This window comes from Rhineura floridana, chromosome 9 (assembly GCF_030035675.1).
Source record: "Rhineura floridana isolate rRhiFlo1 chromosome 9, rRhiFlo1.hap2, whole genome shotgun sequence".
NCBI lineage: Eukaryota > Metazoa > Chordata > Lepidosauria > Squamata > Rhineuridae > Rhineura > Rhineura floridana.
In genome coordinates this window covers 81,349,390-81,373,342 of record NC_084488.1, presented here as the reverse complement: position 1 = coordinate 81,373,342, position 23,953 = coordinate 81,349,390, and the positions used below count along the sequence as shown (strand labels likewise).

At 42.5% G+C, this 23,953-nt stretch overlaps 1 protein-coding gene and 1 long non-coding RNA gene across 3 annotated transcripts in view; one reads left to right on the top strand and one right to left on the bottom strand.

The window, feature by feature from the left end:
- LOC133364154 (uncharacterized) overlaps positions 1–6,480 on the bottom strand; it is a 49,617-nt gene extending 43,137 nt beyond the window's left edge. The window contains exon 1 of the long non-coding RNA XR_009757850.1: positions 6,355–6,480. This is a non-coding gene — a long non-coding RNA (uncharacterized LOC133364154). The remainder of the gene's footprint in view (positions 1–6,354) is intronic.
- The window catches only part of LOC133364153 (uncharacterized), a 52,855-nt gene extending 35,621 nt beyond the window's left edge, over positions 1–17,234 (top strand). For both annotated transcript variants that reach the window (XM_061584324.1, XM_061584323.1), the window contains exons 2-6: positions 4,958–5,088; positions 10,497–10,619; positions 13,697–14,028; positions 14,141–14,370; positions 14,701–17,234. In XM_061584324.1, coding sequence (XP_061440308.1) covers positions 10,562–10,619; positions 13,697–14,028; positions 14,141–14,370; positions 14,701–15,091 — 1,011 coding nt within the window. In that variant the 5' untranslated portion in view covers positions 4,958–5,088; positions 10,497–10,561 and the 3' untranslated portion in view covers positions 15,092–17,234. The remainder of the gene's footprint in view (positions 1–4,957; positions 5,089–10,496; positions 10,620–13,696; positions 14,029–14,140; positions 14,371–14,700) is intronic.
- The last annotated feature ends 6,719 nt before the right edge of the window (positions 17,235–23,953 follow it).

The following is a 23,953-nucleotide window of genomic DNA, read 5'->3' as shown; positions in this document are numbered from 1 at the left end:
TGGTCCCACCCAAGCTGTGTAAGGCTTTATAGGTCAAAACCAGCACCTTGAATCAAGATCGGAAACATACAGGCAGCCAATGCAAGCGGGCCAGAATCAGTTTTATATGTTTGGACCATCTGGTCCCTGTTACCAATCTGGCAGCGGCATTTTGCACAGCTGCAGTTTCTACCGCCCCATCAGTCTATTGGATATTAGTGGGAAATTATACAGTAAACAGCTGCTGACTAAACTAGAAGAATGGGAGGCAGCAAACCAGGTTATCTCCCCGGAACAGGCTGGCTTTAGAAAAGGGCAATGCACTATAGATCATTGTTTCACCTTATATTATGTTGCCCGTCAGAGCATCCTAGGGCCTACAAAACATCTTTATGCGGCCTTTGTAGATCTGGTGGCCGCTTTTGATTCAATCGATAGGCCCCGGATGTGGTCGAAGCTCATCAAAACAAATATAGACAAACGGTTGCTGTTCCTAATTAAGGAACAGTACACTAACACTAATGTCCGAATCAGAATAGGACCTACTGGTTCTCTAACAGACCCAATAGTGGCGGATAAAGGGGTAAAACAAGGCTGTCTGCTGGCCCCGTCCCTCTTTAACCTATATCTTAATGATATAGTGTCAGAGTTAGTGGGACTAGACTATTTCCCCCCTACGGTTGGGAACAGGAAAGTCTCAGTGCTCCTATATGCTGACGATATGGTTCTGCTATCACTCACACGAATAGGTCTAAGGAGACTACTGACGCGTTTAAATGATTATTGCAACAGGGAGTATCTACAGATTAATTACACAAAAACAAATATTATGGTCTTTGGGAAACGACATTGTCCTTGTAAATGGTCCATCGGGGAGCACCCAATTGAACAGTGTCATTCCTTCAAATATCTAGGAATTCAGTTCCAGGACACGCTTTCTTGGAAACAACAGCTGGTGTCAATGAAATCCACAGCAATAAGAACAGCCGGTGCCATTCTTAAATTTTATAGGACCGAGGGGGGTAACCTTGTGGCCCCAGCACTAAAAGTGTTTCAAAGTAAGGTGCTTAATCAGATTCTGTATGGGGCAGCAGTATGGGGTTGGGAGGACTCGCTTCTACCCACTATCGAGGCTATTCAAAATGGCTTTCTTAAAAAACTCCTGTGGCTATCCATGGGTACGCCAGCGGCGTTCTTGCATGCAGAAACTGGTTTACCTCCTATAAGTGCGCGTGTCCATAATACACTGATTACTTTCTGGGGAGCGATAGCTAATGCACCAGCAAAGGTAATCCTGAAGGCCTGTTATATGTCAGCCACATCAGATTCTTTCTGGAGTAACAAACTAACTAGAGTTCTTCAAAGATATCATATCCCTGTTTCAACCACTCCCACCCAGAGTAGACAGAAGCACTGGGAATCTATTCTCCATCATTCAGAATGGATGGACAGATTAGCGATTGACAACTCCAGGTTCTCTAAGTGGTTCTCCTTATTTAAGTGTGACCATTTGAGGGCGAGTTATCTGACCTACTCCATCCCAGTTCAGTTGAGGCAGGCCTTTACAGCGCTCAGGCTCCAGACAATGCCAACTTCAGTTCTGTCAGGATGTTATCAACAGATCCCATGGGAACAACGCCTTTGCATCTGTGGAGCCGGAGTAGTAGAAGATTTGCCCCCCTATCTGCTTGAATGTTCCCTATATGTTCATCCTAGGGACAAATTTTTAGGAGACATGATTAAACTACAGGATGATCCCCAGGTCGATAGTCTTATCCCCTTCCTTCTAGCTGATAATGATTATATGGTCACATACAGGGTAGCTCATTATGCCCTAGCAGTGCAAAAGTTACGGGTAAAACACTCAGACATGGCAAACCAGACAGGGTAATTTCAGGCTAGGCCTTACAAGGTACGTGCTGGATAGACGGATAGCTAGGTATTACTGTCATATCCTGCATTATTTTTAGCATGTTAAGTGGTTTGTATATTTGATATATGTATGTTTTAATAGATGTATGAAAATGATTGTTCGTCTGCGACGGCCTAAGGCCATGCAATATTAAAAAAAAAAAGAACAGTCTTCAAAGGCAGCCCCACGTAGAGTGCATTGCAGTAATCTAATTTGGAGGTTACCAGAGCATGGACAACTGAAGCCAGGTTATCCCTGTCTAGATTTGCCATTTTACTGCCCATTCTCTCAGCTCGGAGAGATCTTTTTACAGCTCTTCGCAATCCTTTTTTATTTTAACCGCCCTGAACAATTTAGTGTCATCAGCAAACTTAGCCACCTCACTGCTCACCCCTAACCCTAGATCATTTATGAACAAGTTAAAAAGCACAGGTCCCAATATTGATCCTTGGGAGACTCCACATTCTACATCCCTCCAATGAGAGAACTGTCCATCTGTTCTTGTTCTCTGTTTCCTGTTTCCTAGCCAGTTCCTCGTCCACAAGAGAACCTACTCCAGGAAATGGAGTTTTTGGCAAGGCATTTTGGGGGTAAATTTGCTTGCCTCCATAGCAATCTTGAAACTACGTCCACATTCACTATAGTCCCAGTGAGCTGTCCAGTGGAACATCTGCTGCAACTTCTTGGGATAGTTGATGTGGGCTGATGATATGACGAGGTGTTTGTGACAATGCAGCCAGCAACATGTCTTCTCAAACTTGCCTTTGGGTTATTAAAGCTTGTTGACCAGATATGACCAAGTGGATCCAGGATGTGGTCAACACATCTTTGCAGGAGGGAGTGCTCCCAGCTGCCCTGAAAGAGGCAGTGATTCAACTGCTCCTAGAAAAGCCCACCCTAAACCCACTGGTTTATTTATTTATTATTTGATTTATATCCTGCCCTTCCTCCCAGCAGGAGCACAGGGCGGAAAGGTTGTGGCACAACAATTGAAAGTACTCTTGGATGAAACTGGTTCCAAGTCTTTAAGGGCTTCATATACCAATAGGAAAATACTGAATGTGGCCTGGTGACAAGTCAGAAGCCAGTGCAGGTCTTTGAGCACAGGTGTACTATGCTGATGGGATCTCACTTGTGTCAGCAATTGTGCTGCAGCACTTTGCACTAACTGCAGTTTCTGGACCAACTGCAAGGGACGTTTCACATAGAGTGCATTGTAGTGATCCCATCTTGAAGTAACCAGTGCCTGCACTACTGTGGTCAAGCTATTGTGGTCCAGGAATAGTTGCAGTTGTCGTACCAGCCACGCCTGGTAAAAGTTGTTCCTAGCCACCAAAGCTACCTGGGCTTCCAGTGACAAAGCTGGATGCAGGAGCAGCCCCAGGCTGCATATCCGATCCTTCAAAGAGAGTGCAGCCCCATACAAGGCAGGCAAGTGGCCCATTTCTCAGAGACAAAAATCCCTCACCCACAATAATTCTGTCTTCCCAGGATTTCTCAATTTATTTTCCCTCATCTGGCCCACTGCTGCATAATGATTCCGATGTTATAGAGAAATACAGCTGAGTATCATACTGATAGCCCCTGGCCCCAAATCTCTTAATGTCTGCTCCCAATGTTAAATAGTTCTGGGGATAAAACCATTTAACACATAGAAGTTAAACAGCAGAGGAGATACAATAGTGACCTGCGACCTCCATAGCATAACAACCAGTAGGGTGAAAAGCACTCTTCCAACACCGTTAAAAAGACTGCAAAGGAAATAGGATCATCCAGGACCCTTTTAGAATCTAGATAACTGTTGAATATAACTAGAATATAACAATTTGAGAATATTTGTTTAGAAAGAATGCTTTGAATGTGAGCAATAATACCCTGACCATCTCTGGGGCAAACAAAAACAAAACAAAACAAAAACGTTGTGAAGGCACATTGCCCATGTGAATGGTGTCAATCTCTGATTTTCCTCCTAGTCATGTTGCTGTCTCACCATAACACTTTCCACAAGCAGAGCTTTTCTTCTTCACAGCAGAAGGAAGAACTGGAGCTGTTCTAAATCCCTAATTGTAGTACAGAGACCAACAAACTGCTAAGGGTTTTTTTTTTTATCGTAGTAACATTTGTAATGGTTGTCATTCAATTGCATTTATAATCTAAATAAGAAACAGAAAGTATGTGACTTAACTATGGGTTTTGTGGTTTCCCTGTAGGAAATGCTTTTTCACCCAGCATGAAATTATGCTATAAATTTAATGGCATAGGATGTGGCACAGGCCAATAATTAAATAAAATTCAATATTTAACCATCAATATATTTGTCAGGCATGCAAAGAACTATATCAGTGGATGTTGCCAAATTTGGGTCAAGAAACCCCCATTTCCCATGACCCACACAACGTATGTAATCTTAGATGGACTAGACAAAAGGAAAGTTGATCACGTACTCGGTGGTCTGCACTATATGGCTGGTGTGCTGCTTGCAGCCTGGAAAATGCAGGGACTGGATCCACCCAAAAAAACCTCTCTATGGTTAGGAGGACTACATGTACCTTTAAACATGGCTCATTGCCAAACAGGGTGTGGATGTGTGGGTTTATTTCAAGCATGAAAACATTGTGTGGGAGGGTGATGCTGAACCATTCTTCTACCTGTCTGCCCTTTCCCCCTATCACACTTCTTGAAACAAGATGCAAATTGAAACACAGCTGTCATTTGAAATTTGCACTTCTCTGCATTTTGTGATGCAAATCTCCAACCAAAAAAAGTGTACAAAATATGTATACTATGAGGAAGTGTATATACAATGTATGAAAAAATGCATTATGTTAGGGAAGATTGCTTGCAAAGATGTATTAATTTGCAAAAAATTGCATGCAAAATGTATGTTAGGAGAAATGTGCACTAAAATACTGGTGAATTTGCATGAGGACCTTTAGAATAAATAAATCACAAATGATGTGGAAATGTGGCAAGGTGAACGTAAGACTGGAAAAATGAGAAAATGAGAGAAACTGAAATTGCTAGATTTGCCCGTCTCTTGCCCTGACCAGATTATTTTTCTTACAGCTGGGATCATCTCCAATCTTGGAGTTCAGCTGGAAGAGGGAGAGGTTAGAGATGAAAAGTTCTGGATGAAAAGCACTGTCTCTAGCTTGCCACTACTCCATTTGAAAGACCTCTCACTTCCTGTTTTACAGGTATTGGGTGATGACAGCTCCATTTCAAAATATAAGTCTGTCTTTATTATGTGTATTTTCACTCTATGTGATGCATAATCAGGACTTTTTGTGTGTATGTGACAGAATCACTAGAATGGGGTACCAACACCTCTTTTTCCCTGCCCCTTTTGTGCTGGCACCCATAGCACTTTTATCAATATACGAGTACCAAAATGGTTATAGGCTGCTTTCAAGTCGATTCCAACTTATGGCAACCCTACGAATAGGGTTTTCATGGTAAGCGATATTCAGAGGTGGTTTACCATTGCCTTCCTCTGAGGCTGAGAGGCAGTGACTGGCCCAAGGTCACCATGTGAGTTCCATGGCTGTGTGGGGATTTGAACCCTGGTCTCCCAGGTCGTGCCAACACGTCATTTATTACCAAAAATTTTAAAAAGCACTGTACATAATTATTAATTTATTTTAGAGTTTTTATACCCTGCCGTTTCTCCAGATTGAAGCACAGGATTGGCTTACAACACAACATACAATTTAAACAGTAATATAAAATACAAAACAAAACAAAATAAAAACGTTCATCCATTGTAAAAATAGCAACACTAAGCCTCAACTCTACTCAGCACCTACATTCATCAGGTTCCAAAGGCCTGTACAAATAAATACATTTTGTATAAATCGCTGTCATGGATTAATTCTGATAGGTGCTTTTATCAGGTAAATCAACAAATATATTGCCCAATTTCAGATTTACTTTTTAAAGTAAAGCAATACTTTCAATACTTTTGTGTAAATTAGTATCCAATATTAATCATAATCCCTGCTGAAGCTAATCAGGGTCAGGTATGATCAGTGCCTGGATGGGAGACCTCCTGGGAACCATATGTAAGCCGCCTTGCATTTCATGAAAAGAAAGGCAGGGTAGAAATGTAATAAATAAATAAATAATAGAGTGGAACCATTTAAATCTATGGATATGATAACTCAGGTCCATTAATTTCAATGGATCTACTCTGAGTATAACTCAGTTGGATACAACCCTACAAATGTTATTTCACTAGCTGTAGCCAGACATTTCCAAATAACCTGCAAATCTAGGGCTAAAGGCATGTATTCCCATCAACAGCTATCTACACGTAAACCAGTACAAATTTATTGCAATACTCCATTTCAGTTTATTTGTTAATGTTATTTGTTTCACTGCTTTGGAGAAAAATAAAGCTAAAAGCTCTTCAAAAACAATGTTCATTCTGAAGGAACAGTAACATTATATATGACAAGACTTACATTATATGCTTCTTGGCAATGGGTTCTCTCAGATATCCCAGACAAAGTCACTTTCTTGTTTCAATTTGGTATGCAAAACATGAACTCTGCCCTGCTCGACAACACATCCGGCAGGTATCAGATTAATCTCCGACACAGTCTGTACATACAAAATAAACATCTATCAAACAAGAATATCCAGTCATTCCTGATGGTACTGAGGCAGAAAAAGAAGCTCAAAGTCATCTACAGCACTTTCTGATGTTGTTGTTCATTCTCATCATGTTATTTGATGGTAAATCTCTCTTCTTAGGGTGGAGAATGAATTGTGAGTTTAATTCATGTATATCATCCCTGTGTCTCCAGGGCTCTAACTGTCAGGAAAGGTGGCTCCTACCTCCTTCCTTCCTTCTTCTCTTCCCTGCAGGGTGTTGCTGCACTTTCTAGTAAAATTAATTTAAGGGATTCTCCTTCCATTTTTTCAAATGAAGCAAAACAGCCTTGTATTATTCACCCCCCTAAAAAAAGCCACCCTGCTTTGGATGCTACTTGCATCAATTGGTAAAATTAAGCAATTATTTTTTACCATTTAGCCTGATCTTCTAAATTTGCTGTATAGGGCCCTATTCATTTATTACATTTTTATCCCACCCTACTTACAAAGAGTAACATACAGAATACCACCATCTTTATCTCCATAACAGACCTGTGTGTTAAGTTAGGGTGAAAGAGCCACCTTATCCTCTGATATAGAGGAAGGGTAGGGTATAAAACCTCTGAAACAAGATAAAAGAGTGGCACAAGATTATCCAGTATGGCCAGCTACTCTGGACTATTGCTCCAGATAAATGTAAAGCCAATCAAATGCAAAGTAATGCAAAGAAAAATGCAGTTCCACATTTGACAATGGTGCAAGATAAGCTTTCTGTTTATTCCGGGAAGTGTGAATGTGAATAGATTTTACAATGCCTGGATTGCATTTCCAAAATCTAAGGCAATGGGTGACATGGGGCATAATCCAGAGAAAGTTGGATTTGCCCCATTTCCACTGATATCAAAAGGAATTTTTAAACTAACTGGAGTGCGTCAAGTAAAATAAATTTCCTCTGATTTATATCCATAATCTAGAAAAAAGTCAACCTGTTGTTTTAAACTCCCCTCTGTGATTAATCCATAGATTAATTAGACTGTTAGACCGCTTGGTTAACTACAATGATAAAATAAGCAACTTTGATCCAATCAGACTTTGATTCTCCCTGGGAATCTCAGCTGAATGTTCTCTTAAAAACTGAAGTCAACTGACTGCTGAGGAGGAGAGCAAGAATATGATAGCATTAGACACTTTGGAAATGCAGGATCACAAGAAAACCTCAGAGAATGTGTAAAAACAGCACTTCTGCTGTTAAGACAGTTTTTGGTAATATATATATATATTTTAGCTTACTTATCCACTACAAAAAATGGCACTAAAGTAGACCAGTTCCTTTCTGGAAGTTATTTCAAAGCTTCAGCCGTGCTATCTCAAATGCCTTAAACTAGAGATGCCATGGCTCAAATTCAGGGCCTTGTAGACGCAAAGAATTCATCGTAACATTTCACTATGACTCATTCCAATATCAGTAGTTGAATCCTTTTTTTAAAAAGGTACCACTTGCCAATCTGATTGTTAATAGCAAGTGTGACTAAGACCTTGCAGAGAGCACATATTTCTATGAAACGAGCTGAGTACACATCATTCTATGGGACCAAATCCTATATGAGCAATAGTAAAAACAAACAAACAAAAAGAGTAGTGTGTGTGGATCATTACCCCTAAATTAGTTCTCTTTCCAAGCAGATGCTGGCATAACAGCTTTCATTTAAAAGGATTCCTGATGGAATTTTAAATGTACAATTTAGGTGCAAATATGAAGTGTGTCACTCTGGAAAATGTTGTATGCATGTATGTATGTATGATGGCATTTGTATGCCATCTCATAACACAAAATACTCTGAGTGACTTACAAAAAAATAAGTAAAATAACCGTTTAAAACAAAATAAATACATAAAGCCATAAAATCAAAAGCGACATAAATGCAGCAAAACCAAAACTCACCACACCCACAAAACTGAACACAGGTTTAAAAACTGGTAACTTATCTACAAAATTTTAAAAAGTTATTCAGGAAATAAGCCTATTTCTTTTGCTAGTAAAGGAGAGATAAACAGGTAAAGTTCAGACTGAGTGATAAATAATGAGAGGGGGAAGCGACGTAGCTCAGTTGTAGAGCAGCAGACATATTTGTGGCATATTTACTTAAAAAGATCAGGTGGCAGGTGATATGAAAGATGCCTGCCTTGACTCTGAAGAGTTGCTACCACATCAGGGAAGACAATAGTGGGCTAGAGGGGCAAAACAAATAGTCTGAGCAGCTTCGTCTGACATATAGAAGAGAGTGTTTTAAAATGCTTGCTGAAAAGTGCAGGCTGATGGATGTGGTATAAGTATTGTGCTAATTTCTAGAGTATTTATTATAGTGTGATAGTGCCATCTGCTGTTACATGCCTATCAAAACTGCATTATTAAACACACTGTTGAATTCAGTTCATCTCACTTGTTTAAAAAAAATATTTAAGATTGGGGAAATCAGAAGGGAAAAAAATCAACATTAAGAAGGCAATGGGAAGCAAAGAAGCAAATAAAATGCAATTCAGGGAAGGACTTGTTAAAAAGACCAAAGTAAAACCTTCAGTTTGCAGTCCTGGTGCTTAGCACATAATTGGTGAATGTGCCCAAACAGTAACTGTTTGTTTAGGACCAAAGCTTATATTATACACCAGGGATGGGGAATCTTATCCTCATGTGGGTGGATACAACCAGTGGCAAAATACCCTGGACATCTCCTTGAAAGTTTGGACTAAAACCTGAGAGGATTCCACTACCCCACTGACTTGGAACTATCAGCCACCACTGGATACAACCTTGCAGGCCTCTCTGTGTTGGCCCTTGGGAATTTCCCAAACCAACTCCTACCAGCTCAAGTGCTTTTGCATAGTTGGAATGCACTTGGGATGTGCTAATGCCTTTTGATTGCCTCAATGTTTGTGTACATGCGCATGTGTAAACCTTTGACTTTTGCATGGCTGGAATGTAGCCAAGTGTACAAAGGTAAAAGACTTGGCCCAGTTTAGTCTCTGATCACATTCATACCATATATTTATTCCACTACTCTTCCACTTTAAACAGTCATGGCTTCCCACAAAAAATCCTAAGAAGTGTAGTTTGTGAAGGTTGCTGAGAGTTATTAGAAGACCCTTACAATTCGCAAAGTTCTCTGGGAAGAGGGACTGACAAACGACTCTGAAAACTGTAACTCTGTGAGGAGAATAGGCATCTCCTAACAACTCTCAGCACCCTTCACAAACTACATGTCCCAGGATTCTTTGGGGGAAGCCATGACTGTTGAAAGTGGACTAATAGAGGAATATAGTGTAAACATGGCCTGTGGCTCCTCCTATGACTGATTGGATTTCATAAAGCGACACACTGTAGAACTGCCCCATTTCTCAAGTAATTGTAAGCTGTTCTTCATGTTCATCAATCTCCTAATGAACCTTTCTTCATAATGTATCCCCAAGAGTTTAAAACTGATTTTCCACAGTCCGGAGCCCTACTCAGCCATTCTTTTTACATGCTGGCTCCACTCCCACAGTCATATACTTACAAGCCCTGTGTCTGCTGTCCATGCATGGCAGCAGTGGCCTGGTGGGTGAGGGAGAGATCTGAAGCAGGGGACCTACAATTCTAAACAATGTAGGGAGCCTGCATTCAAACAGCAGACTGTGCATCTGCTGTACATGCATGAAGCAGATCCGACCCGCTGCAACATGTGGACAAGTCAGAGCTTGGAAGTAACTCGTTATTTTTAACGAGTTACTTTTAATTCATTACAATTTTAAATAACGAGTGGGTAATTCCATTACATTTGGCAAGTAACGGAACGAATAGTAATTTCCCTACTTTTCAGCTGCAACTTTAACGTTTCCACGTTAGGTTGGACGTTACTTGGGGGCGGGAACAAGGGGAAGTCAGCTCCTGGCTGTGATTGGTTAACACAAGACATGTGCCTCACACTGATTGGACCTCTGCGCAGACTGTCTCTTCCCTTGTGATCTGTGTTAGGAGGCACGATAGAAGAGATGAATAGGCAGGGGGAGCCTGCTAGCGTCTGACTCTGAGAGGAAAAAATGGACGCCGGAGGAAAAAGCCAGGGCAAGGAAGGCAGAATGGCAAAGAGCTGTGGAGGTGAGTGACGATGATTTGTGTGTGTGTGTGCCCCGGTGTGTGTGTTTTCGGCTGGAGTCTCTGGTTTTGGGGGGGGGCTCTGGCTCTCTGGCTACCACCCCTTACTCTCTGGACTCTCCGCTTCAATTTTTTTAAAAAAAGTTTCTAGGTGGTCTAATTCCCGAGATATACACCAAAACGTAAACCCCCCCTGCACAACTTTTTTTTAAACAGATCATGCTCTAGCTACAACTCCCATCAGCCCAATCCAGTGGCCATGCTGGCTGGGGCTGATGGGAGTTGTAGTTTAAAGTAACTTTTCAAAGCTCTGGCTGCAACCCCGCCCTTTCATGACTGTGAGTAAAGTGCAGACTTGTGTTTGTGTTGTAAATCTCTCTCCCTCCAACCCTATTTTTAAAGAAATTAGGCAGTGTTTATCACAGTTTTTATTATGTAGGAAACTAATACTCATTTTTTTAAAAAATGAATGAAGTTTATTTATTTATTTTTATTATTTTATTTATATCCCACCCTTCCTCCCAGTAGGAGCCCAGGGCAGCAAACAAAAGCACTAAAAACACTTTAAAAATCATAAAAACAGACTTTAAAATATATTAAAACAAAACATCTTTAAAAACATTTTTAAAAGCTTTAAAAACATTTTTTTTAAGAAAAAATTTAAAAACATATTAAAAAGCAATTTCAACACAGACACAGACTGGGATAAGCTCTCAACTTAAAGGACTTGTTAAAAGAACAAGTTCCTTATCACTTGAGGCTGCAGTTTTCCCTGATTGAGTAAACCCCATTGAATACATTGGGACTTGCTTTTGAGTAAACAAACATAGGATTGCACTATAAATATCTTTACAGGTTATATAAATAAACATATTTGATAGTCATGCTTATATAAATATTTTCATAGAATCATAGAATAGTAGAGTTGGAAGGGGCCTATAAGGCCATCAAGTCCAACCCTCTGCTCAATGCAGGAATCCAAATCAAAGCATTCCCGACAGATGGCTGTCCAGCTGCCTCTTGAATGCCTCCAGTGTCAGAGATCCCACTACCTCTCTAGTAATTAGTTCCATTGTTGTATGGCTCTAACAGTTAGGAAGCTTTTCCTGATGTCCAGTCGAAATCTGGCTTCTTGCAACTTGAGCCCATTATTCTGTGTCCTGCACTCTGGGATCATTGAGAAGAGATCCCGGCCCTCCTCTGTGTGGCAACCTTTCAAATACTTGAAGAGTGCTGTCATATCTCCCCTCAGTCTTCTCTTCTCCAGGTTAAATATGCCCAGTTCCTTCAGTCTCTCCTCATAGGGCGTTGTTTCCAGTCCCCTGATCATCCTTGTTGCCCTCTTTTGAACCTGTTCCAGTTTGTCTGCATCCTTCTTGAAGTGCAGAGACCAGAACTGGACACAGCACTCAAGATGAGGCCTAACCAGTGCTGAATAGAGGGGAACTAATACTTCACATGATTTGGAAACTATACTTCTGTTAATGCAGCCTGATATAGCATTTGCCTTTTTTGCAGCCACATCACACTGTTGGCTCATATTCAGCTTGTGATCAACAACAATTCCAAGATCCTTCTCACATGTTGTACTGCTGAGCCAAGTATCCCCCATCTTATAACTGTGCATTTGGTTTCTTTTTCCTAAGTGTAGAACTTTTACTTCCACCCAGTTTTGTCATGCTGTGTCCCTATAAGTATCCAATTGCATACTATGGTTGTACAATACTTCCTTTACATTTTAAGTATGCCTTGGGGTAGTCATGGTTCTCCATTGTTTTCATCCTGAGGGGCAGATAGGCTGAGAAATGGTGAGTAGCCCATGGTCACCCACTACACTTTATAGCTTATTTTCATTTTGAAAAATTAATTAGAACAATTTACATGCAGGCAAAATTTATTAAGCGGATTCACACAATATGTGTAAAGCACATCCAACTCGCATTTAAAGCGCATGACTTCCCCTAAAGAATTCTGGGAAGTGTCATTTCCCCCTCACAGTTATAGTTCTCACCACTCTTAACAAACTGCAGTTCCCATGATTCTGTGGTGGGATTCATGTGCTTCAAATGGGTGTTGAATGTGCTTTAAAGGAATGGTGTGGATCTGCCCTAGGTATGATGTTCATTCAAGAGTGAACTGAAAAGAACAATTTTAAAAGATACTTCTTGCTCTTACTCATTTTTCAGACCTCTTTCTGAAGTAAAGGGTCAAATCTGTAAAAACATTTGGAGCAGCCACATTAAAAGATAAGGGCAGGGTATTCCAGGCAGGGGGTTGCCAACCCTGCTTGGATATGGATGTCTTTGCAGAAGAACCCTAGTCAAGGTTTACCAACAGCACAGTCCAAACTATATCTACTTAGAAGTCAGTCCTGTTGAGTTCTATGGGGCTTAATCCCTTAGTAAGTGTGTTTAGAATTGCAGCCTTCAGGAGCCTCCATCTTTACTCCCCAAAGCTCCCATCTAACATCTCCACAACACTAGGCTCCTTTGTCTCTGCTGTGGCCTTCTGGTGACTGCCCTAGCCTGAAGGCACTTAACCCTTCTTGCTGAAAGCAAGTAGGCTAGATTAAATGTTCCCTACCCAGGCTCATATATATAAAATATAAACGGCATTTTGTCAAAAGTATTTTTGTCTACATTTTATACCTCATCCTTGGTTTTCCAAGCTTGGCATGGAATGCTTCTCATACAGAATTAATTTGAAATGCTGCATATTTATTATCATAATCATCATATTCAAAATAAAAAATATATGTACCGCCTTCAAGTTGATTCCAACTTATGGTGACCCTATGAATAGGGTTTTCATGAGGCTGAGAGGCAGTGACTGGCCCAAGGTCACTCAGTGAGCTTCATGGCTATGTGGGGATTTGAACCCTAGTCTCATTTTGTTCTCACAACAACCCTGTGAGATAGTAGGTTAGACTGGCCCAGGCAGGGTTATTCAGTGAGCAAATAGGATCTCTTTTAATTGTGCTATCCACTCTGACTGGGGGATCTTGCAGCATGGGGAAGAGATGGGGGCACATCACAACTGAAGTTCACCCATATAGGAGCATTATCTCTTGTTTATTACAGAGACGCCTGTTGCAGGTTTTGCTGCTGAGAGCAGCAGTCAGTTAGTGCGGCCACTTGAGTCACAGCTTGTTGATCCTGAGGAGGCAAAACTAGAAAGTGAGGTTCAGAAAGGAGGCCCTGTGCACGAGGAGGAGGAGGGCATGAAGCAGTGCCAGTTGCCCACAGCCACATCTGCAGAACAGCAAGTACCATGGTTTGGCTTTGAGAAAGCTTGTACATTTGTGAGCCAGAGTGGGAAAAATGTTGTTGTACGATGCAATTACTGCCTTCCAAGGATCAAAAATCTGAGATCAGCTGTTTCCCCCTCATCCAATGTGAAGAAACATTTTGAGGTAAGCCTTTGTCATGCTGGTCCTCAAAGAGTGTCCATTGTCTATTTATGTTTAAATTGTGAAGTTCCTCTTCCATTTTTTCTTGGATTCATGCTTTGTTCTTCTTCCTCAGAGGGCACACCCTGAGAAGCTGAGAGCAATTGAAGAAGCAATAAAGGCAAGGAGACGTGGCCTTCCTGAACCAATGCATGACACCCCTCCTCCCAAAATGCTGAAGCAGCAGCAGACAACCCTTGAGAGGTGGGGATCTGGCAGGGATCTGCTTCTTCTGGCAGCCTGCGTACACCCTCGCTTCAAACTAGATCGGCTGGAATCGTGTCAGGCCACTACCCATACCAACAAGTAAGAACATTAGGGAAGCCCTTTGGGTGGATTACTCCAAGGGAAATGTTGTCTCAAGGGAGTCATCAGAGGGCTTAAGGTGGTAGGCAGGGGCTGGGCCTTTTCTTCCTGGGGCTCCTCATCACAACCTTGGGTTGCTGCAGGTAATCCTTAAGGGTCTGCTGTGCTGCCCCATGAGTGTGGTGACTTGGTCACCTTCCTACCTTCCATGTCATCATCCACAGGCTCAGGCTGGACCCTGAACCAGGGGACATGACAAGCATCAGGAAATGAAGAGTAGATGATGGTTTCCTAACATATATGTGTTAACATATCCTCTCTCTTTCTTAGATACACAATGGAAGCCTTGTTGAAAGCTGAAATAAAGATGGGTGTACTTAATGAGGACAGTGATCAGTCTTCAGATAAAGACCAGGAAGGAGATGACTTAGGAGATGACTTCTTTAACTTTCTGCCCCAGGGCAAGAAGTCAGCAGTGGACACTGCTGAGGAGGAACTGGTGAGGTACCTGAGGTCTCCCAGCAGGGAAGTGTCATCACTCCATGGCTTTCCACGTGTGCTGCGGTGTTTTTTGCAGCACAACACAGGCATGCCTTCAAGCGCCGCAGTAGAACGCCTGTTCAGTACTGGTGGCAGCATAATGACTGTAAAAAGACATTCCTTGTCTGACATGCTCTTTGAGCATCTTGTTCTTTTGAGACATAACAGAAACATATTATAAAAGCATTTCAAGTGTAAAATTTGATTTCAAGAGTTGGGGTATCTTCATTGCTTGGGGGGATGTGAGATTCTGTTATGCCATTATGTTAATCTTATGGATAATTTTTTTATTCTACTACCCCCTGTGTGTGTGTGTTTATTTTTAATATTGTTTTAGGCTTCTTAGATGTGCAGCAGCCAAGGCCAGCACCTTGTAGGAGTTTTTTTAAAAGTAACTGAAACGTAATTGTAGTGATTACTTTTGAGAAAAAGTAAAGTAATTAGTTACTTTCAGAGCAATTGTAATTGTAACGGTAATTACTACTTTTTTGGGCCAAGTAATTGTAACTGTAATTTATTACTTTTTAAAAGTAATCTTCCAAGCTCTGGGACAAGTGTGAGGAAGGGCCAGTGATCATGGCCCTGCTCTCTTCCTCACAAGATGGTTAATTGTGTGAAGGGAATGACTGAACAGAGCTCAGAAATCCATCAAAAGCTAAAGTTTTTCAGGACATGATCAGACATCCTCCCCCCATATTTTTGCATGAAAACCTGAGTGGCATACATGTTGTAAATAAAACTCAGGTAAATCTCAGGTTTCCTCTGATATAAAGATCTTATAGAATAGACTATGCATTTGAGTACAGAGAGTACCTACAGGATACATACATTCATATCATTGTACCAGGTCTGTACACTCTATGATTGCAATTTAAATTGGCTAAGATAGATGGGTGGAAGGGAGAGTTGAATCCTCCTATGGCCCATGCTTTCCCTGCTAAACCCACAGCTTCCCAGCTATTTTTCTACCAGGGAAGGGTTTTTCCTGGGAGAATAGTAGCTGAAGAAAAGCAGGGGGTTGTATAATGATCTTGGATCTTGTAGGTTCAAATCCCACAGCTAACACCATATAATATTTTGGGCTGATAAATAGAAACCACAGAATGACAAGTGGCATAAAACACAACTTTGATTGTGGAGTGACATTATTTTGAACAGTTGTCTCAAACCTTCCTTTGTTCTAATAGACCCATGAGCTCTTTGTGCCTGTCCACAAATTATAGGATCCAATTATAAAATCACCTCTATGCTTCTGGAAAATATTGGTGACAGATTTGCTAGGAAGCTCTCCTAACCAAAAACTCAAGAGTTCTTTGTAAATCTGAACCAATGAGCTGGCATTTCAGATCTGTCTGTGGTAAATGAATGGTACAACCTCGCCATTTATGGGTTCTTTTTTAGGTTTTTATGTCAAAGGTGCCCAGGGTTTAATATTGTCAGATGCAATTTTGTCTCAGCAGAGCTATACTTGTAATTAATCCAGGAGCAAACCTGTCAGTTTGGCTCTGCATGAAGGAAAACTGCTTAGCTATATAAGCCTTAAAATGGAGCTCCATTTGGCAGATTGCCCAGCAACAAATGGTATGGGGAATGATGGGGGGGTGGAGGGGACAGAAAGTGCATGCAGTATACCTAAATCAAATATATTTTGCCGAGTTGAGGCATCTGAATGGAAGGAAACATAAGAATCCACCCCCCTCATTTTACAATTAAGGGGGCGGAGTGGTTTGTTTTTAAAGGATGTATGTAATAGTTCAGTTTGTGTATCTCTTGGTTGTTGCACATATGTAAATTGCACAACACTGGTAATTATCTATGCTGGCTGCAAAACTATTATTATTATTAGTTATTATTATTAAATTTATATCCTGCCCTTCCTCCCAGCAGGAGCCCAGGGCAGCAAATAAAAACACTAAAAACATTCGAAAACATCTTAAAAACAGACTTTAAAACATATTAAAACAAAACATCTTTACAAACATATTAAAACATCTTTTTTTAAAAAAAACCTTTAAAAATATCTTAAAAATAAATTCCAGCCCAGATACAGACTGTATACTTGTATATGGTACCTCTCTCTACGTTGACTCATTAGGTTATCTTTTCTAGAGGCTTGGTCAAATCTATGCTGTTTAGAATCTCTTTAGCTGCTATATGTTTTGGAAAGTAGTTTGTCTCTTTGTCCGTTTTCTGTGCATTTGGACAACTCTTATTGTAACCAAATGTTGCGTGGTGGTTCCTGAGATCAAGGAGCAGGGTTTTTTTCTATCTTTGGATACAAACAGAGCTTGGAAAAGTTACTTTTTTGAACTACAACTCCCATCAGCCCCGGCAAGCATGGCCACTGGATTGGGCTGATGGGAGTTGTAGTTTAAAAAAGTAACTTTTCCAAGCTCTGGATACAAAGATACATTTTGAATCAAGATGGTGGACTGAACCTTTCAAAACTGCACTGACTGTAATCACAGATTTCAAAACTGCAATGATATTTGTTTGTTTCTTAGAATACTCAAGCAAGGCTGGACACTTTCTGCTACTATTATAAATTTATCTCTCTTCCTAAGTCCCCCTTAGCTAGGGATGGAAAGATCTGTTCAATTTGTTTCGCTCTGTTTCTCATTTTTCCAGTCGTAAATCCAGTTCTCCATATTTTTGTAGCAAGCTGTGATTAAAAAAAAATCCTCATGAAAATTTGTCAGCATTATAGCGTGAATTTCTCTTAATAATAATAAACACATTTTTGTAGGCACTTTTGACTAATGTACGTATTTTTACCAGCAATTTCTCATCATATAATGCATTTTTATTATTTTCACTCATATATTCATTTTTATGCATACTTTCCCCTAACATATGCATTTTTGTAAACATTGGTTGGTGAACTGTATTACAAAATTCAAATAAATGTGAATTTCAAAGGATGACTGCGTTTTGGTTCTCATATAGTTTTGGAAACTGCAAATTTGATAGATCTGGCATTACATGTGAGCTGAATCAAATTTCTCCCCCACCCCTATCTTTAATCCATGAATGCTTTGGGAAAGAGGCCAGCCAGATGCCTATGGGAAGCCCACAAGCAAGATATGAGGGCAATCCTGTTGTTGTTCCTCAGGAACTGGTATTTGGAGACATTCTGCCTTGATCCCAGCCATAATAACTGGGTGCCTTTAATAAATAATATAATAATAAATTTAATTTCTTCGTCGCCTATCTGGCCAATGGCCACTCTAGGCGACTTACAAAATTGTTAAAATACAATTGATAAAATACAGTAATACAATATAAAAACAACACATCTGCAGCAACAATATTAAAACTGGGCAGGAGGCATTTCAGTTATAACAATTAACCCTCCCCAGATACCCCGAAGGCCTGCTGAAAGAGCCAGGTCTTTAAGGCTTTCCGAAACACATTTAAAGAAGAGGCTTGCCGGAGATCTTGTGGGAGGGAGTGGGGGCCGCCACTGAGAATGCCCTCTCTCTTGTACCCGCCAATCTGGCTGTTTTTGTTGGCGGGATTGAGAGAAGGCCCTGTGTGGCCGATCTTGTCGGGCGGCATAATTGGTGGCGTTGAAAGCGCTCCATGAGATAAACTGGGCCGGAACCGTGTAGGGATTTAAAGGTCAATACCAACACCTTGAATTGGGCTCGGAAAACAACTGGTAGCCAGTGTAGGTCGAACAACACTGGTGGGATGTGATCTCGGCGGCGACTATTCATAAGTAGTCGAGCCGCCGCATTTTGTATCAGTTGTAATTTCCGGACAGTTTTCAAGGGTATCCCCACGTAGAGCACATTACAGTAGTCCAAACGAGAGGTGACCAGGGCGTGTACCACTAGTGGGAGCTGGTGAACAGGAAGGTAGGGTTGCAGCCTTCGTATGAGGTGTAATTGGTACCAGGCTGCCCAGCTCACTGCCGAAATCTGAGCCTCCATGGACAGCCTGTAATCAAGCACAACCCCAAGGCTGCGGACCTGGTCCTTTAGGGGTAGACTCACCCCGTTGAACTTCAGGTCAATGTCGCCCAACCTTCTCTTGTCCCCCACAAGTAGTACCTCAGTCTTATCAGGGTTCAACTTCAGCTTGTTCCTTCCCATCCATCCACTCACGGATTCCAGGCACTTGGACAAGGTCTCCACAGCCAACTCTGGTGAAGATTTAAACGAGAGATAGAGCTGAGTGTCATCCGCATATTGATGACACTGCAGCCCAAATCTCCTGATGATTGCCCCCAGCGGCTTCATATAGATGTTAAACAGCATGGGAGAGAGGATAGAGCCCTGTGGCACACCACAATTGAGAGGACAAGGGTCTGATACCTCCTCCCCCAACGCTACCTGTTGGTACCTATCGGAGAGAAAGGAATGGAACCACTGTAATACAGTGCCTCCAATTCCCAATCCCTCCAGGCGAAGCAGAAGGATACTGTGGTCGACAGTATCAAAAGCCGCTGAGAGATCGAGGAGGACAAGAAAGGCGGATTCTCCCCTATCTAATGCCCTCCTCAAATCATCTACCAGAGCGACCAAGTCTGTTTCAGTTCCGTGGCCAGTCCTGAAACCCGATTGGTATGGATCCAAATAATCAGTTTCATCCAAGTGTGCTGACAACTGGTTGGCCACCACTTGCTCAATGACCTTGCCCAGAAATGGCAGATTCGAAATTGGGCGGAAGTTATCGAATACTTGGGGATCCAAGGAGGGCTTCTTTAAGATGGGCTTTACAATTGCCTCCTTGAAGGCTGATGGCATCACACCCTCTTTCAAGGATGCGTTTACCACCGCTTTGATCCCCTCGCCCAATTTCTCTCTGCAGCTCACAAGGAGCCACGAAGGGCAAGGATCAGTAAGACAAGTGGTTGGCTTCACAGATGAAAGCACCTTGTCCACATCCTCAGAAGGGAGAAGCCGAAACCGATCCCAATTTACCGGCATGCAACTGGCCAACTCTGGTTCATCCATTGTGTCCACGGTGCACGGGATCAAGCTTCGTAAGTGTTCGATTTTATCGGCGAAGTGTTTTGCTAATAAGTCACAGGAGGCCTTTGACTGTTCCAAGGGTTCCTGAGCAACTGGACCGACCAGACTTCAGACCACCTGGAACAGCCTCCTGGGACAGCACTCCACAGACGCAATAGAGGCAGCAAAGAAAGCCTTCTTTCCTACCTTTATTGCCACTTGGTAGGCAGCTACTGCTGCTCTAACCTGTGTCCGGACATCTTCGGAGCGGGATTTCCGCCACCGGCGCTCTAGTCGTCTCACCTCCTGTCTCAGACTACGCAACCGTGGTGTATACCATGGTGCTAGCTGAGTTCTATTCAGGGGGAGAGGATGTTTCGGAGCCACCCGGTCTAATGCCCTGGTGATCCCCACGTTCCACTCCTTCACCAGGGTTTCGACCGGGCGACCTTCAGCAGGTTGCAATTCCCCAAGCTCAGTCAGGAATCCATCCGGATCCATCAGGCGTCTGGGGCGGACCATTTTAATAGGTCCTTCACCCCTGTGGAGGGGGCATGGCAACGAGAAGTCCATATTTACCAGGTAGTGGTCTGACCATGACACAGGAGTGGCAAGAATCACTCCCAACTTCAGACCACTTCTCTCCTCTCCCAGGACAAATACTAGGTCGAGAGCATGACCGGCTACATGGGTGGGCCCAGTATTACTTAGGTACAGTTCCCAGGAAGCCATGGTTTCCAGGAAATCCCGAGGGGCTCCTATGAGAGCGGCCTCTGCATGCACGTTAAAGTCACCCAGAACCAACAGCTCTGGGGACAATGCCTGTACACCCGAGACCACCTCCAGCACCTCGGCCAGGGAATCTGCCGTGCAGCGGGGTGGGCGGTACACCAGCAAGATCCCTAAACTGCCCTTCAGGCCCAACCTCCAGTACATACAATCAACAAATTGAGTCCTATGGAGGGGAGGTCTGGCAAAAACCAAGGACCCTCGATAGATGACTGCCACACCCCCTCCCCGCCTTCCCACCCTCGGCTGCTGTGCGTAACGGAAACCTGGCGGACACATGGCCTCAAGAATTGGAGCAGAGGCTTCGTCCAGCCAAGTTTCCGTAATACATGCCAGGTCTGCGCGCCCATCCAAGATCATATCATGGATGAGCGAGGTTTTCTGAGCCACAGACCTGGCATTACATAACAGCAGTCGAAGGTCAGTAGGAACCTTGCGTCCCCCAGTTTTCGTCTGGTTCTGAGCAGACCCGGAACATGGGATGGATATAATGCATCTGTCCCGTGTTCCCCTATTCCGGCGTGGTCTGCTAGCAGCACCCTTCCGGCGCCTGCCGCCCAAACTTCCTATAACTTGGCCCCCCACCTCCCTCTCCGGCTTGCACATGCCTCTATCTTTATCTGCTTATCAGCAGGCCACCCAGCCTAATAAAATTTGTCCGGAGACCCGCCTCCGTACCCTATAGCAGCAGTATTTACCAATTTAAAACAAATTAATTAAACCAATTAATTAATTAATTAAACCAATTAAATTACATCAAATTAAGTTAATTAATCAATTAAACCAATCAATTTACATCAAATTAAGTTAATTAACTAAATCAATACAATTCAACTAAATCAATACATTTCAATCCAATTCACATTCATACACACACACACATTCATACAACTATACATCCATACATACACCAATATAAAACAAGAACCGGGTTGTGATAGCCGGCCACAATGGTAGTCGCAGCCGGCCGCAATGATAAATCAGAGCAGAAGCATTGAAGCTGTATTAACTGTGGAATACTTGGTCCGAGTCACGGCGATAAGGTCCTAGCCAACCTGGGCAGGCAAGTAATGGCAATGACGACAGCACGATGGCGATATAAACAGCGTCCCACCAACAGCGCACCCCAGGATCAGGACGGCCCACAGCTGCAACGATGGCGTCAGGCAACAGGCAAACGGCAAGCGGCACGGTGACAGCAACACAGCAACGCCCCGATGTCCCAGTAGCGGCCAACCCGCGATGGCAGTCACAACGCACGAGCAGGAAGCCCAGGCAAGCAGGCAGGCAGGGCACGGCCGCGGCGAAGGAGAAACAACAGGCCCCGGGGCAGCACAACCCCCAACAACAAGCAAGCAAACAGGGGCCGCGGCAACACAAAATGACGTAGGTCACACGTGACGGCAACGGCGTTCTGACCACAGCAGCAAGCGACAAAGGGGCGGCGAGCCACAGCAAAAACACAGCAGCAGCCGTAGGCTGCAGCAAGCCCCCGGGCCAGAGTAGCCGCAACGCCGGAGGAGCCAGCCCACGCCAAGATGGAAGCACGACCGCAGCGGCAACGAGAAGGAACACGTAGCAACCGGTATAGTATCAAAGGGAGGGAGACAATTTCTAGCTCACCTCCTGCAACAATCCAGGGATGTTTAAGATGTTAGGATGTTTTAAAAGTCGTTTTAAGATGGTTTTAAGATGGTAATTAATAAACGTCGGAGGAGCTCCAACTCCACAACCTCCTACTCCGCCGCCATCTTCATCCGTTACTTCATTGTTATAAAAAGTGGTAAGTTAAAAATATATAAAAAAAGACGAAAGCAATGTATGTCTCTTTAAATACACTAACGTCCTTGAGCTTGCAGTTTGCAGCTCCCAAATGAGTAGATGGCTAAATCACAATAAAAGATTTGTGGAACATGAAAACAGGGTCAAATAAAATACATTTGTTCCGCAGTTGGAAGCTACTGTTAATTCGATAACAGAGAAATGTTTTACGGGTGTTTAAAGGAGAAAAAACAGATATTGCTTCTTCCGGTCTTGGTAGCTTGTGAATACAGTAAATAAAAAGTTGATAAACTGTCAGACTTTGATAGCAGCATCCTCAAAAACCTCTTCTAAATTCAGTTTGGTGGCCATAGCTACATCTTTGGAACATGGGTAACTACAGGTCCCAACATGCCCCATGGAAAATGATGCCATGTACATAGAGAAGGTCCTCTGAGTGTCGAAAGGTCTTGTTCCTGGCAGAAATGAATGTCAGTAGTGTGATTTTTCCACCACAGATGCTGGGACATGTAGTTCCAGTTCCAGTTCCTGTTGAGAATGGATGTTCCAGTGCCAGTGGCTCCTGCTGCATTTGCTGCTTCCCCTTTCTATTTCTGCCCCAGATAAGGTTTGTAGGACTCCAGCAGGGGCAGGAGGGATAGAGGCAGTAGACACTCAAGGCTAGGGTCTGGTAGGCCTTGTTCAGTTCATGCCTACCCAAGAGGAGCCAAATGTGGGCGTTAACCTTTGCAAGCACCATTCTCCTATGTCTCATGACATCATGAATGGGCTATTTTTTGCCTAACCACCTTAAATGTCCACATCTGGCTGTTTGTGGCAATGTGGTAAGAAGTGCTCTGGTTTTGATCCACAAAAAAAGCTGCTACACCCAAGCACCAGCTTCTTACACTGTTACAGTTGCCATGTGGAATGATTTAAAAGTGGTTATATGTGTTAGGTGCAATATATATACTGGCAGTTAATATTTCCAGAATGTTTAAATGTAAATAAAAATCGTGCACAGAAGCGCGCACAGAACTGCAAGCTCAAGCAATAAGAAACTTCAGTCACTCATCCCAAAATTGGTTATTGGATTTTAAAGGGATTTATTTCTTGTTGTGAGCTGCCTTAGTTTCCAGTCATCAACTGTACCTCAAAGGGTTGTTGGGAAGACTCCATACACACACACACTAGAGATGTAAAAATACATACACCCCATATAACTGTTCATTGTCAAAACCAGTTCGTCACTACAGAACATTTTTAAAATAAAATAAAATAAAATCAGTATTAGTTTCTTACATAATAAAAGCAGTGATACCTATGTAAGCCCTGCCTAATTGCTTTAAAATAGGATTGGAGGGAGAGAGAAAGATTTACAACACAAAGACAATTCTTTGCTATGTTCACTCAAAAGTCCCATTAATTTACAGCACAATCCTAACCATGTCTATTTAAAAGTAGGTCCTATTGAATTCAATGGGGTTTACTCCAGGTATGTGGGATTAGCATTGCAGCTTTACTTCCAGAAAAGC